Below are 14,656 nucleotides of genomic sequence, written 5' to 3' on the forward strand. Positions count from 1 at the left end.
TGCAGTCCTGAGCTGCTCAGAGGACCTTTGCTGTATCACACGTAAAGAGGCTGGCTGCAAGTCCAGCAGTACTCAAGGAACTGAGGGATTTATAGATCAACATGAAATATCTCGTACTTCACCCAGACAAACTAATGGACACCACAAGGCATTCATACAGAATTAACCTCCTGCTTTCACTTTGAACAAAGCTTTCAAAGAAAAGAGCATCCCTTGGAGAGCTGCGGCTAACAGCACCAACCGGGCCAAGCCTCTTCACCGGCCAAGAGAAGTTTGGCAGTGACTTCAGCAACAGCAAGACTAGGACTTTAATCCCCTTTAATTGTGTGATCCCGTAGGGGATTTGTACTGCTTCAAAAGCAGTGTCTGCTGTGGTTTTGAGTCACCTGATCCAAACTGTTTTCCTCTCTGTTTTCACAGCACCGGCACTGGCCAGCAAAGCACTGGGCAGATGCACCAGCAACTTTCAAAGGTCAACAGAGCACTGCGTGCTTCAACAGCCTCTGCAAGGCTACCTCAGGCCCTGGTTCTCCCAGGCATTTACAGCTTCTTGTAGAGGCTGCTAATTACCAGATAACCATTATGCATTATTATAACCCAGAGATGAAAAAATGGGGAATGGGAGGGAGAAAAAAGGGACCAACCCCCCAAAAAAATGGATCTGCAATAGAAGTGCTTTACCACATAGAACTCTCAGCTTCCTAAAATGAGGAGAGGCTTTCAGCTGCCTGTCAAATTCATGTCACTGAGCTTTTCGTCAGCACCCTCCTGTCTTGTCACATCTGTCTGGAGAAGCAGTGCAAGGACATTGGCTGTAGGGTGTTTGGGGTCCAAGAAGGAAAGGGAAAATATGCCATTCATAGAATCATAGAATCATAGAACAGTTAGGGTTGGAAAAGACCTTAAAATCATCAAGTTCCAACCCCCAATTCAGTAGAAGGCTGTAGAAGAGACACTTCATGGGAAGAGGCATAAGTAACACTGAACACTGTCCAACCTACCACTGCAGCTGAGCAACCAGGAGGAATGCAGGAGAGGCAGGACTGGGAGACAGTGAGGGGATTAGGAAATACAATACCGGAATTCTTCTTCCATTTCCCCTCATAAGGTAATTTGTCACATCTAATTGAGACAGACCCGTTGTCTAGACTGGCTGCTGGACTGAACAATCAGACCAATTTATAATTTCGTAATGTTTGATGAAAACAGCCTTCACAAATGAAGTAGTTAAAGGTTCGATGGTAGAGTGAATAAGGCATCTTGCTAATGACCCGGAGGTAAATCAGAGCCTTCCTTATACTCTTGCTGAGAGCTGCTCTTTTCAATTCAGCTATTTATTTGATCATTCAGGCTAAGGAATCAGCATGATACAAGGGATCTAAAATTTCAGTTGCTTCAACTGGAATATTTAAAGAAGTGAAGCAAAGAAGCTTGCAAAATTATTTCTTTGCAAGCCAGATTATACAGCATATACCAAACAATAGCAAGGAGCATTAATGATTTATTAGGGAAAGAACACCACTCTGCAGATTCAAGGCAACTTCAGTTTTCTGTAACACATGAAGCCCTTCTGGGCTAGTCAATTGTGTAGAATATAATGATGGGTCTCAGTTTGAGGAAGCACGAATAACTTCCCTCCCCTTCTTTTTTTTTTGTGAGCCCTTGATTCTGTATGTCAGAATAACACAAATATGTACATATTTCAGGTTATCACATTTAATAACATAACATAAGACCTCACTTCTTATATGATACCATTTCACCAAGACCCAAAGAAAAGAGGAAGCTTGCAACACAGGCAAGCAGCCAGACAGGTCACATCTCAACACTGTCTGAGAACAGAGCCAGTGTTATAAATATAGCCGAGGTGTTATACATATAGGAGTTAAAAAGAGACTTGTGTACTAAGCGGCTGCTTGACACAACACCAAAATTCTTCTTTTGTGAGGGTTAGGTCTCAAACATTTGCCACTTAGGATAGAGATTTCTTTGTCACCAGCAAATGAAGACCAATCAGCTTTTAACTTCAGTTCAGGAATATGCTACTAGTGATGGAGGATACCCAACATCTACTTAGCAACAGGGCTGCAAAACATCAAGTTCTGAGATGTCATCCCTGGACTCAGGCTCAGAGACTATTTACAAACTGCATATTACTCTTAAGCACAAGGAATAGGAAACCAGCTCTGTAGACCAAGGGTATACGGACATTTAAAGATAGAACTACAAGTGTCATCTTGAATATGTGTGTATGTACGTAAGCAGAAAGTATGTGTGGAAATGACTTACTAGGAAGAAAGACATCTGGGTTAAATGTTCTTTTCACTTAGTTAATCATAGGAAAGTGTCATTCAGAAGAATTCTGTGTATTAAGCTTTACTGAGGAAAGTGCTTTGTTCAAAAGAGATATGCACATATCAAATGTGAGAACAAGAGTTCCTGTCTGAGCTGAAAAATACACCATTTACCCTGTTATTTATGCAAGCTGCTGTCAGTTCATTTTTTACACACTCACATAGTATTTTCCAATCTATGATGAATGCTAAACAAGACAAGGGTTATTCCTTGACATGTCAGAGTAGTGAGGAAATTAAATTACCTCTTTGTGAGTTCCAAGTTCAATGTATCCACAAAGAGGGTGAAACGCTCCTGTGCCACAGACGTAAACATGGGTTCGGTTGTAGGGCTGAAGAACCCTGATAAAATTGGCACATTCTGTCTATTGGGAAAAGAAAGAGAAAGGTTAATTTTTGTGTTTCTTCTTCTCTTTCACTTTATACATGGTACTAGGTTATTGCCATAGTATCACGGTATTTAAACTTCAAACTACTGTAGCAGAAAGTGTTTACTAAATAGTTCAAAGCTGTGATGGGTACAATTTTGCAGTGGCTATCTACTAGGCAGTTCATCAATCAGACTTGCAAGCCTAATTCTGCTGTAATACTTACATTATATGTAATGTGAAGATATGTAGTTACAGCACACTGTGGATGATATCTGCTCAGCCTGTGTTGTAGTAAACAACCCCTGTCAACAACTAAGCAGAGGCTGGAGAGACACTGCTTTTGTCTGGCTACCAATCCTCCTGCCTTTGCTCCCAATTCAGAGCTCTGCACAAGATTTAACACCAGAGGTTAAATGATAGAAATCATTGTGGTGAACTGAAGGGCTTCAGAATACTTCAAGGGTATATTTTGTGTTCAAGTGAACTTTCTTTGCACCAACCACATCCTACTGATCACTTTTATTTAGGCATTTCTGAGTCCTACAGGATGCTCTGGTCAGTCTTGGCTCTAAGTTCTGGTCCTTGATGGCAAATTGCACAAGGGGCTGCTGCATGCTTGTACTACATGGGCTAGCTTGCTACAGCCTTCCCCAAAATCAACCAAAAGTATAAACATATAAAAAATGTACTGTGGAGGGAATACACGAGAGCTGTTCATACGCTGAAGCTACCACCTTACACCTAAGTGTGAGGGAAGCTGCAGAGACAGTGTAGGAAGCAAAAAGTATATATTTATTATCTATATGAAGCAAAAAGGATATATTTATTATCTATGTCCAAAACAAACATTCCTCTCTCTGGTCCCTCTCCTTTTGTCTTAGCATAAAAATAGATCAGCACAGATCCTCTATACACACCAGTATCAGAATTTCCCCAGTGCTCAGCAGAGGTGTTGTTTAGGTTTTGTCTGCTGTAAAGATAAGGGTAGCAATAAGTTAGGATAAAAAGCTGAAATTCTCAGGCTGGGAGCTGAGAGAGTGTTTTGAGCTGGAGTGCACCTTGGTAACAGACAAGCTGGATAGATCCAGGAAGATTTGTGGAGAGAAAATGAAGAAATTTTTTATATAGCCAAGAAATGTTTACATTTATAGTGATCAGGACACATGATGTGATCTGTGGTATGTAAAAGAGACTCATTAAAGTTTTATTCTATATATGAATACACCTTAAATATACTTCTTACTAATGATCTGTGGTCCAGGGAAAAGCTAATGAGTCTAAGATTTTGGTCTAACCTTAACTGCAGCTGTCTGCAAATTAAGTTAATTTGTACTCTGCTCTGCTACCCTGTTTCATTAATGAATTATAATGAAGTTACATTCAGGATATTCACAAGAAAAAAGCAGTTTGATGGGAAAGAAAGGATTTCAGGGGAGCATCTCCTGGGACATATTTCAGAGGAAAGTCCATGATCTCTCAGCTGCATTTATTACATACAAGGATGGCTTGTCACAATTGTTGCTTGCAATACTGAACATTTTTTTTTTTCTTGAAGCATTGATATTTATAAAAAAAATAAAAGTATAACCCATTTTTTAACTTAATTAAAACACATGGTTCCTTAGTTCAGGAAAAAAGTGTAAAACAGCTTATTAACACATTTTGTTACCCAGACACAAATATACAGATATACAATACTCTCAGCAATAATACTTACATGGGCATCTTTCCCAGCTAATTTGCATAATTCTACCTTTTCTTTTGCTGCAGGCCAGTAAATCTGTAAGACAGTTAAAATATGCCAAAGATTAAGAATATTATAAATTGTCCTGTGAATGTAGTGTAACTATTTCCTTGAATGAAAAGAAAAAAACCCAGATTTATGCATGTTGAAGGAACTTTCATGTTTCAAAACGATTATGATTTCAAATACAGGGTTCCTTTACAAAAAGTGAAGAGGCTTTAAATTAAAACGCTTGTTCTTCATACATTTCTTCATTGGCTACATGCACTTTTTAAAAATAATTTAGTTGATTTGGCTAGCACACCTTGTCATCATTATGAACTGTGTGTTTTTCTCAAAGATATGATGAGCCAAATAATCTTGAAACTAAACTGACAGCAAAATAATGCAAATTACATTTGTGATTAATCTGCTCCAGTAAACTTGGCAAAACTGTTATAAAAAATTGGCAGCTGTTACTGCCAATTTTCAAATGAAAAGTTTTGTTCAGGAAACTAAAGATAGCTTAAAGGAAACTTGTAGAACAAAAAGTACATTTGAAATCAATAATGCACGATTTACAAATGTCACCCATTAACAGTAACTGAGTTTACTAAGAAAATTATACAAGTTTAGAAGAGGATCATGTACTTTAGATAATTGGTAGCATATATTATTACTACTTCTCTTTCTTCTTTCATCTGCACTGCAAAATCCTACAAACTAGGTTTTGGTGTAGAGCCAGATGACAAATTACTATCAGTTACTGGAACTCCAATGATGTTAGTGAAGAAATACCAATGAAGAACAGCTCTGGTTCTGGCTCATTGATTTCAATTAAGCAGTCAGAATTGGATATTACTGAGTATATGTTTATTCTATTAAATTCAAAATAGAAACTAAATATAGATCTTCTAGAATGACCATACTAAAAATGGATCCTTTTCCTTCTTCTTTTGTCAAGGCAAATCTATAGCCATTTCTCATGACTAACAACAACAAATTACACAAACTTTTGAGCAAATATTGATTTCTGCCTCAACTTCCAGGAACTAGAATGCAGATTACTAGTAATCACAGATGATTATGAGTAGTTGAGTCTCAAATCGCACTTCACAGAATCACAGATAGACTTAAATAGTGAAACATATGGGAATAAAGAATTTTTAATATAACATACTAGAAAAAATCATGATAAAGGAAGAATGCACAACTCAACCACATGCAAGAGGAGTTAACTGCTGCAATATTCCCTTTCTCTCACCCAGCTACTGGCACTTTGTAGGATGTGGCCTGCCACATTTGCAGGCTCAGTCCCATACGGGTAAGAAAAGCAAAAAAATGCCCTATGCCAAATAGCTTTATCACTGTCCAAAATCTACAGTCAGCATTCCTCTCTCAATCTGGGAACATCTTTTTATTTCATGAATTCTTTCACTTCTCTTCCCAGTGAAAATGGGTGTATTTGCTTTCTGCAAGGAAATTAATTTCCTCTCAAGTGAATTTACGGTTACCTTTCTGATTAGGAGCTCTTATTACAGATAATGCATTTTAAGTTACTTATTTCTTAACCCTTTATAGAAATATTTACTTAAAGTCAAAGATAAGGCAATAGAACAACATCTCAGCACCAGAGCATAAATTTACTTTCCCAGAGCATTTTCTCAGAATGATGTCACAATAGCACCCAGGTACAAAAACGCAATTTGAAATCAGCTGTGCCAGTGTGTCTGGATTACACAGTGCACAATGCCAGAAAGAATGGAGGAAAGCATTGGGAGCACTGCATCACAAAGAGCTGAAGGCAGCATCAAGGAACTAATCTGTTTTTTTCCTGAGCAAAGTGGGATGAGTCTCACTTTTAGTACTGACACTTGTACTGCAAGTACCACTGCGTTAAGGAGGAGCTGAGACTGGTGAAAAAAAATATGAAAAGGAACAGCTGGAGAAATATAAGATCAGGGACCTCCAAGTACATTTAGCCAGGAGATCTGATCTTCAGTTCTTTTATACATAAACTTTATGGCCAATTCTGCTCAAGATTCCTGTATTGGTAACCGAGAAGCCTAAAGATCTTTGAGGGCTTTTTGAGATTTCTGGCCAAAGTTTAGGTATGCAATTAGGTAGACAACATAACCCTCTGCAGCCTTTTGAAAATGCCAAGCTCTCCTTGCCAGCTACACAGAATAGGACGTTTGCTTTGGGAAGCTCAGTTGCATTTGAAGAGATGTGCTTTAAGGCATACCATACCGATGGACTCAACTTTACCCTCAATTGTTCTACAGACTCCTTCATGGGAAACAGAGTTTGTCAAACAAGGCTGCTATACCCACTCCCTTTTCTATGATAATTGCTCACAGTAAATTATTTAGAAAAATATCAGTTGTTTTATTTTCTGGTTACTCAACATCCTCAGGGTTTAGCATTATACAAGGCCACATTAGACAATGAAAAGTGAAGCTAAGTGGGCCAACTTCAAAACTGATTTGCAAACATGTGGGGGGGAGTTAAAGTGATATTTATTTGCCTTCCATATAAGAAATAAAAGGTTCCAAAAAACTGTCAGATCCAAATTGTGATAGTCAAGAAAATTGCATAACAAATAATGAGCCAAGATGCTAAGCAAGGAAGCATAAATTCAATGCTTTATTACATCACATGCTGGGTAATGGTGCCACAGGTCGGGTTCCCTCAAACACTGTCACACAAGTGACTTTACACATTTAAAACAGTTTCACTGAGCTTTCACATGCATAAGCTTATTTACATACATCTGTATTGACCTTTTTGAGGGGGTGAAATAAAGTCTTAGTGTTATGTTGTACTCAGATGAGTTAGTTTCACAACATGCAAAAAGTAAGACTAGATGCTCTCATAGTTTCTTGCATAATTAAAATCTTTGAGATGGTAAATTGGTTGATGCTTTCAGATTGGTCAGGGCTTTTGTTGTTTGGGCTTTTTTTTCAGTTTACGTGCTGAATTCACAATGGTACCATCCTGTTTAACAGTCTTTTTCCTGAGCTCCTCAAGAAGTAAAACCACAAATAAAGCAAACAAACAATCAAGCAAACAAAACTCAAAACCAATGCATAATCATGATAACAAGACCACTGACATGTAAAATTACATTGATTCCATGTCACAAACAGCACAAATTATATATGTATTTCATGGCTACATTTGTATTCCAAACATCTGGAGAAATCTTCAAATAGGAGGTGGAGTCGCTGGATTTAAGGAAAGTATGAAACCAACTGAAATAAAGAAACTATATACTTAAGTAGGATTATTTTCTTCTCTTAATCTTTAATTTATTTTTCTTGCAAAATACCTGTATCAAAATTCCAAAGGTTGGCAACTGTCATAATTTTATCTTCATAGCCTAATTTAAAAACAAAACAAACCAAACAATCTTACCATTACTTTTAAATGTCTACAAATATTTTCTTAAATTTAGAAGCAGGAAAGAAATTAAAATCTCCTAATAAAGGCAAGTTAATAAGTTCTCTGACAGCAGAGTGAATGAAAGCCTCCCCAGAGTACAAAATTAAGTAGTACATACGAGTAGGACAGATAAGGTATCACTTTAAAGGGCAACTGGAAATTGATTTCTGATTAAAACAAAACATTAAGAACCACAAAGGTCCTTTTCAGATCAGGAGCAGAGTAATTTTTAAAAGCAACATTTTTTTTTTCTCCAAATATGAAAAGAAAGAGAAAATTAAATATTTTTAAAAAATAATGTTATTTACATGCATATATTGATACACAGATACTATATCATTATATGTATGTATAAATAATAGCTGGTTTATTTACAAGAGTTTCATTTCAGGTGCCATCTGTCATGAATTCACAATCATAGAATCATAGAACCACAGAATAATTAGGGTTGGAAAGGACCTTAGGATCATCCAGTTCCAACCCCCCTGTCATAGGCAGGGCACTTCACACTAACACATGTCACCCAAGGCTCTGTCCAGCCTGGCCTTGAACACCGCCAAGGATGGAGCATTCACAACTTCCCTGGGCAACCCATTCCAGTGCCTCACGACCCTTATGTAAAAGTCCCTAATGAAGACTCCCTCCCCAGCATCTTTATTAGCCCCCTTCAGATACTGGAAGGCTCCTATGAGGTCTCCACGCAACCCTCTTTTCTCCAGCCTGAACAGCCCCAGCTTTCTCAGCCTAAATACCATAACAATACCTGTTACAAGAGAGTATTTTACTCATCTTTCTGTATCTATCCTTTGTTTCTAGGCTAACACTTAAAATCATAAATCCTTAGAAGTGATGTCTTGAGAATAAAACAGTGAAATCTGATTCCAAAGAAAATATTTATGAAAGTACACTTGTCCTGAGAATTCATTACTAATGAAGTTACTAAATCTGAGGTGATGCAGGACTTCACCAAAGGAGTGGAAAATATATTGTCAGAGTACAAAAGAGGAGGAACACTAGATATCTAAGCAAATTTCAGGCCTATTGGTCCTATTTTATCTCTTTGCAAAGATTTAAAATAACTTTTTCGTTAGGGAATGAACAAGTTTCCCATGAAAATATAATATGATACAAAAGACAATATAACTTGCCAAAAAGCTGGTATTCCACTCCAATATTGTATTTTTCTTTAGTAACATACCTGAATTGCATACTACATTAATGTGGCAGAGCTTCTCTCCATCAGTTGCCATATGGAAATTGATTTTCGTAGCTGGCAAAAATAAGCATTATTACAAGAAAAAATGGTCTGCAAGAACTTCCAACAGGAAGTTGCTAATGAAGGCCTCAAGAAATATTCAGAGCTCATCCTATTTCGTATAACCTTCAGGAGCCTCGGCAAAACCCCAGCACTCTGCAACAATACAGGCAGGTGACACAAAGGTGGGAAGCATCGGTAATACGAATGAAGACTGGTAATATTAAGCAGGAAGAATCAAAGGGCTTTGAAGACCAGAATTATAAACAGTCAGAGGAAATGGGTATAAACTGGTCATAAATAAATATAGATTGTAGTTTTCAACGATCAGAGTAATGAAGTTCTAGTCTATGGCAGCAGCATAGCTAAAGAAGTTGTGTGAAGTCTCCCAAGGCCCCTTGCAGCAAATTTGGACCAGGTTACAAATGGAATAACTGCTACATGAGGTAGTTGCTGGTGATAGCAGTGAGTGAGACCAATTGACCAATGTGACACCTTCCAGTTTCTTGTCCCCAGGAGAGTCACACTCATGCCAGCAGCAAGCACTTGAGTGTCCCATTGAGGTTGATGGCTTTCAGCAGCCCGTGGGGCTTCGCTGGAGTCTCTCACGTGCCTGATGCTGCACACATGCTCCAGCACTTCTCTATCAGTACAGTCTCTGGTACGAGAAATTCCAGAGTGTTTCTTTAGTGGAACATGTAGCACCAGCAGGATGTGTGCCTGTCTGGAGTGAAGGGTATCAGCTGATCAGCATGCCTCATAACACTCACTCTCTGAATTTTAGTCCTGTGAAGAAAGGAATTGCTTCCTTCTTACTTTGAAGGAATAAGAGGTGCTAGAAGCACTTAGGGAAAATACACTGACCTAAACCAGCTGCTTGATGCAGCAAGAGAAAGGCTGTTTTCATCCCTTGTTTTATTCTATGAACCAGCTATTTGTTATATTGATGCTTGAGGGAAGGCATGCAATAAAATTATGGCTTCCTAGGCATCAAAATGTCTTGTTAAGGCTTTGTGACTCATGTAGACCATAATTCAGAAGCTTAAGTTCATTAGTATGAGTGAATTCCCCATATGACAGTCCCAAATCCCGCTTCCAAAGAACAAAGCCAGAGAGAGCTGTAAACCCATTGTCACACTGGCATATGCAATATACTCCCCCTGGGAAACTGTCCTCCCTGAGAAATTACTCCCCTGTGTGGAGAAATAAAAAAGGATTCATGAGTTAGCTCAATTGTGACCATAAAGTGGGTACAGGAAAGAGGGCAACATGATCCAAAAACACTAAAGTAAACCAGGAGATAGCCTAATCCCAGTTTTGCTATTGCCCTACTATATGTGACAGGCCACAATTTTCCCACCAGTAAAATGACAATAATGTAACTTTTTTTAAAAAAAAAAAAAAAAACAACAACAAAAAAAAACAACTGAAGAACTTAGTAATTCACAGCTGAAAAATGAAGAGCAAAGAAAACCAGTAGGATCAAAGAGCATTGAGGAAAGATATGACAGTGATCCAGTAAGACAGTTACGCTGCTGCATAAGACAATATCACAAATATCACACCCCAGTAACATAAGAGTGGGTGTTGGTGGATTACTGCCTGAGAACTAGGACATTTGTCACTTCTGTATACTGACCCCAAGTCACTTCACTGAAAACTACTGCAAACACTAGAAATTCATTGAATTTCCCAACAAGCCCTGAAAAGAATTTAATGCTTTTTAGTATTATTTTGCTGAAAACAGAGTATTTTAATTCTGAAAATTAGCTGATTTTAGCATACCATGCATGCATACCAGTTGCGCTCTAAATACCTCACATCTGTTGCATTCATGTGTGTGGTATTGGGAAGTCCACTGCCTGGGGAACTGGACAAATTGTTCTCATATACAAAACCTAGGAGGAAGGTTACCCAAAGCAGTTCTTGTAACTGGCTCTCCCTGTACTTAATGTAAGCTGGAATTCAGTATTTTAGAGTCACCAGCAAAGGAAGAGAATACATCCAAGATCCTTATCTGAATTTCTCTCTGTATCTGAAGCCTAACCAGGCTGTCTTTAGAGCTAGATTTTTTCACCTAGCTTTCTTAACACTTTTGTCATGGTTTAGCCAACTCTTAGAAATATTTAGAAATCCCTAAAAGCCAGGAATGTACTCCTAAGTCCCTTTTATGTCTACCACAGAACTTCATTCTTCCAACAGGTATACCTACACCTGCTGTACTAATTCCCATACCTGAAATATACATCCAGAGAAAGAACTGACCAGAATTTCCAACTGCACTTATTTCACAACAGCAGTAAATTGGATCTCTGAAAGACATAATTTGGTATAGCATGGGGAGCAGAGGGAGGAGAGGATAGGAGGATCGTTTCAGAGTGATTTGCAACACTGCAGGAAGTGCCAGTGTATGGGATTCTTTATTTTCACAGTGCTGTCAAACTGAGTAAAATGCACTGGAATTCAGAGGGAATTAACAACTGTGTATTTGAATGACAGATTCAGACTTTTAGTAGTTTAAAATTAGTAGGTGGCTGTTAAGAGTGAAACTTATTGGAACCAAATGGGCTTTTTATACTGCATGGGACAAAGCAAGATCTCCCCACGCCACTGCTCTCCTCTTCAACTGTGATACACTTTCCAACACAAAATAAGTAGTAGTCAAATTCTTCCACTACTTACAGGTTCTCAGAAAAGCACATTTTCATGTGTTTGTTATGAACATATGTGAAAGCTTAAAGAAAATAGACCAGATGCTGATTTTATTTACACTGGATTAAATTTTGAAAGGCTCCAGTGCTTTTACACTTAATTTTCCACAATGAAACCACAGTGAACTTGACTACTGCCTGTTTCTCCTGAAAGAAAACTGTGCACCAGGATTTTTAGGGTAAATGGCATTGCTTCTGGCATGTTTATCACTTCAGACTGAAGACAAATACTACCTTTGAAAAAGTCAAAGCCAGATATGAGCAAATATTTTCAGAGAGCAGGATACTGGCTATTCTTTATAGCTGAACATATGGGTAAAATACAAAAATGACAGCGGATGTTTATGGAAACAATTTATGGCAACAATACAATAGGAAATAACAGAGACACTCTCTTCCACCTAGGACTGCTGTCATTCTGTTTTCTTTACATCTTGTCCCTGTTTGTTGTTTTGTGTCTGTAAACACTGTTGAAAAGCTTCCGCCTTGTCTACACAGGTGCCTAAATTTAAGTCTGTCAAACAATTTTACGGACTCCAAAAGGTTTTCAGAGGTTCAAAACAAGAGTTAAATAGCTCAACGGTAGGAGCCCTCATAGGGCTAGCAAGCACAAAGTTATCACCTCTGTATCTAGAAGTCCTTAACTTGAAGCACCATTACAGCTGCTTTGTACTCTATGAGTGCCCACTGCTAAACATTCTGGGGACAGGACACTAAAGTGTATGGATACCTAGTAAAATCAGTAATTTTATTATAAATGATGGATAAGTTGGCATGTATTTCTAATAATTGTGGCAGGTGAATACTGTAATAGGTGGAAATGAGTGTTGTAACAACTGCAACATCCTTTAAAGTTCATTTCAAAACTAGGGCCATCAGTATGAATTTACACCTGGGAAATAATTCCCCATGTACAGAGGGTCAAACCATGATTCTGACAAACCTCAGCCTCACTTCAATGAGTTTCTTAGAATTTCTACTCAAAGAGACAGCATAAACCAAATGTGATTCCAGTTGGACTCATGACCAGCCTCCTCCAGTTGTACTGGGTTTATTCTAGACTTGCGCAGTTACATGCCCCCCATGGTTTCTATGTGACTCTTTGGCCTTCAATGACGTTTTCTGGTGAGCCTTTTTCTTCTGACAAGTCAGGAAAGTTTCATTTCAGACAGCTTACAGCTTTGCTGACTGGCAGACAGTTAAGTCCTTTGACTTAAAGAATAAGCAGCACATATTTGTTTAGGGAGTACCAAGCTTGGTATTATTGTATTTCAAGGCTGCAGTAAGTATCTCAGACTCTATGTATTCCTTGATGACAAAAACCAAAGGCTTCCTTCAGTACAGGGTTAAATTCCCACTGGGTTCATTCCTAATTGAGACCATGCTTACACAAACTGACAGGAGGTTTCCCAGAGCAATGAAGGTAAAATTCAACCCCTTTATCTCAAGGCTGCTGTTCTACATAAATATGCATATGTATTTGTATATACGCTCCCCTTCCTGCAGAGATAATAGTGCTGACATATAACCCCACTTGGACTGTTGCACTGAAGTTAGAAAGGTGCAAAATTTCTTTGCAGCTACTTCTTAAACATTTACCCAGCTGATATATATATATACACATATGTGGCTTTTGCTGTGGCTTTTCTGTGAAATACAGATAAAGATCAATACAAGAGACCATTCAAGGATGCCACAAGGCAACTGCACCTGGAAATGCCAAAAACTAGTAGCAACTACAAACTAAGGATGCTCCAAGCGATGACAATTTGTGACCCTGTGCCAATACACAGAGGGGCAGATGAAAACAGCTTGTCCCAAAGCTGCTACTGGGGCTCTGACATGTTTATCTATTTGGCCCACATGTAGCTGTGTCTTCTAGCACTGACAGCTCCTGCAGGTTGGCAGGTTTTCAAAAACTTGTCAGCCCTTGATAGCATTCCTATTCCTGCAGAGATGGGTGGGTCGTGCTGTGGATTACACAGTGATAATAGTGCTGACATATAACCCCATGTGCACCGCTAGCAAGCACAGGACTCAGAGAAGGGTGCACCATTTCTTTGCAGCTATTTCTTAAGTGTTTACCCAGCTGACAAGATTCTGTACTTAGTTTAAGGAGTAAAATAACAAAGGCTTTAAGCAAACTCACAAGAAAACTCTATGTATCAAAGTAATCTTCCCAGTAGTATCCCAGAGCTTAGGATTCCTATAGAATTTCTTCTCCTGCTTTTCAGCCTCTCATGCTATTCAAGATGTTTGTTTTACACTACACTTCTACCAGTTATGGCATAGCTGTCTTCAGATTTGTTTTCCACATTTACAATGCCCTGATAACTGTAGGTTGCTGCTCTTTCCTACTTTCTTTTGCTGAACATCTTTATTTTGCTCATATGAAGGAAACACACATCTTTCAGTTTACAAATAGCTTACAACACTTGTCAGGCATCTAAGGATCTTTCAAGAAAAGACTATGGCATTTGATAGTCCCATTCCTCCAATAGGAGCTAAAGGCTTCTGTTCACAACAGCTCCACAGAAATTATATCCTTGTTACAGAGGGATGATTATCCTTCACTAAGCTTTAGATATTTGTAGGGTGCAACCATTTTAGCTTTCTGTATCTGTCTTTTGTTCTGGAGAATTTTCCTATTATACTATGCTACTTACTGTTCTTTTATAACGAGGTTTGCAAGCACTGGAAATTGGATGGATGTTTTTCAAGCTGCCAGCTAACGAAAGTTTCAACCAATTACAAAATAAATTGAATAAAAAAATACAATGATTTAAGAAATTGGAACT

The 14,656-nt window shown here is 38.3% G+C and overlaps 1 protein-coding gene across 2 annotated transcripts in view; it reads right to left on the minus strand.

Annotated features, from left to right (window-relative positions):
* SEMA3D (semaphorin 3D) overlaps positions 1-14,656 on the minus strand; it is a 139,733-nt gene that overhangs the window by 62,955 nt on the left and 62,122 nt on the right. For both annotated transcript variants that reach the window (XM_005148376.3, XM_031048311.2), the window contains exons 4-5: positions 4,443-4,505; positions 2,600-2,719 (exon numbers count right to left, since the gene is read on the minus strand). In XM_005148376.3, coding sequence (XP_005148433.1) covers positions 2,600-2,719; positions 4,443-4,505 — 183 coding nt within the window. The remainder of the gene's footprint in view (positions 1-2,599; positions 2,720-4,442; positions 4,506-14,656) is intronic.

The sequence above is a fragment of the Melopsittacus undulatus genome, chromosome 5 (assembly GCF_012275295.1).
Source record: "Melopsittacus undulatus isolate bMelUnd1 chromosome 5, bMelUnd1.mat.Z, whole genome shotgun sequence".
In the NCBI taxonomy this organism is placed as follows: domain Eukaryota; kingdom Metazoa; phylum Chordata; class Aves; order Psittaciformes; family Psittaculidae; genus Melopsittacus; species Melopsittacus undulatus.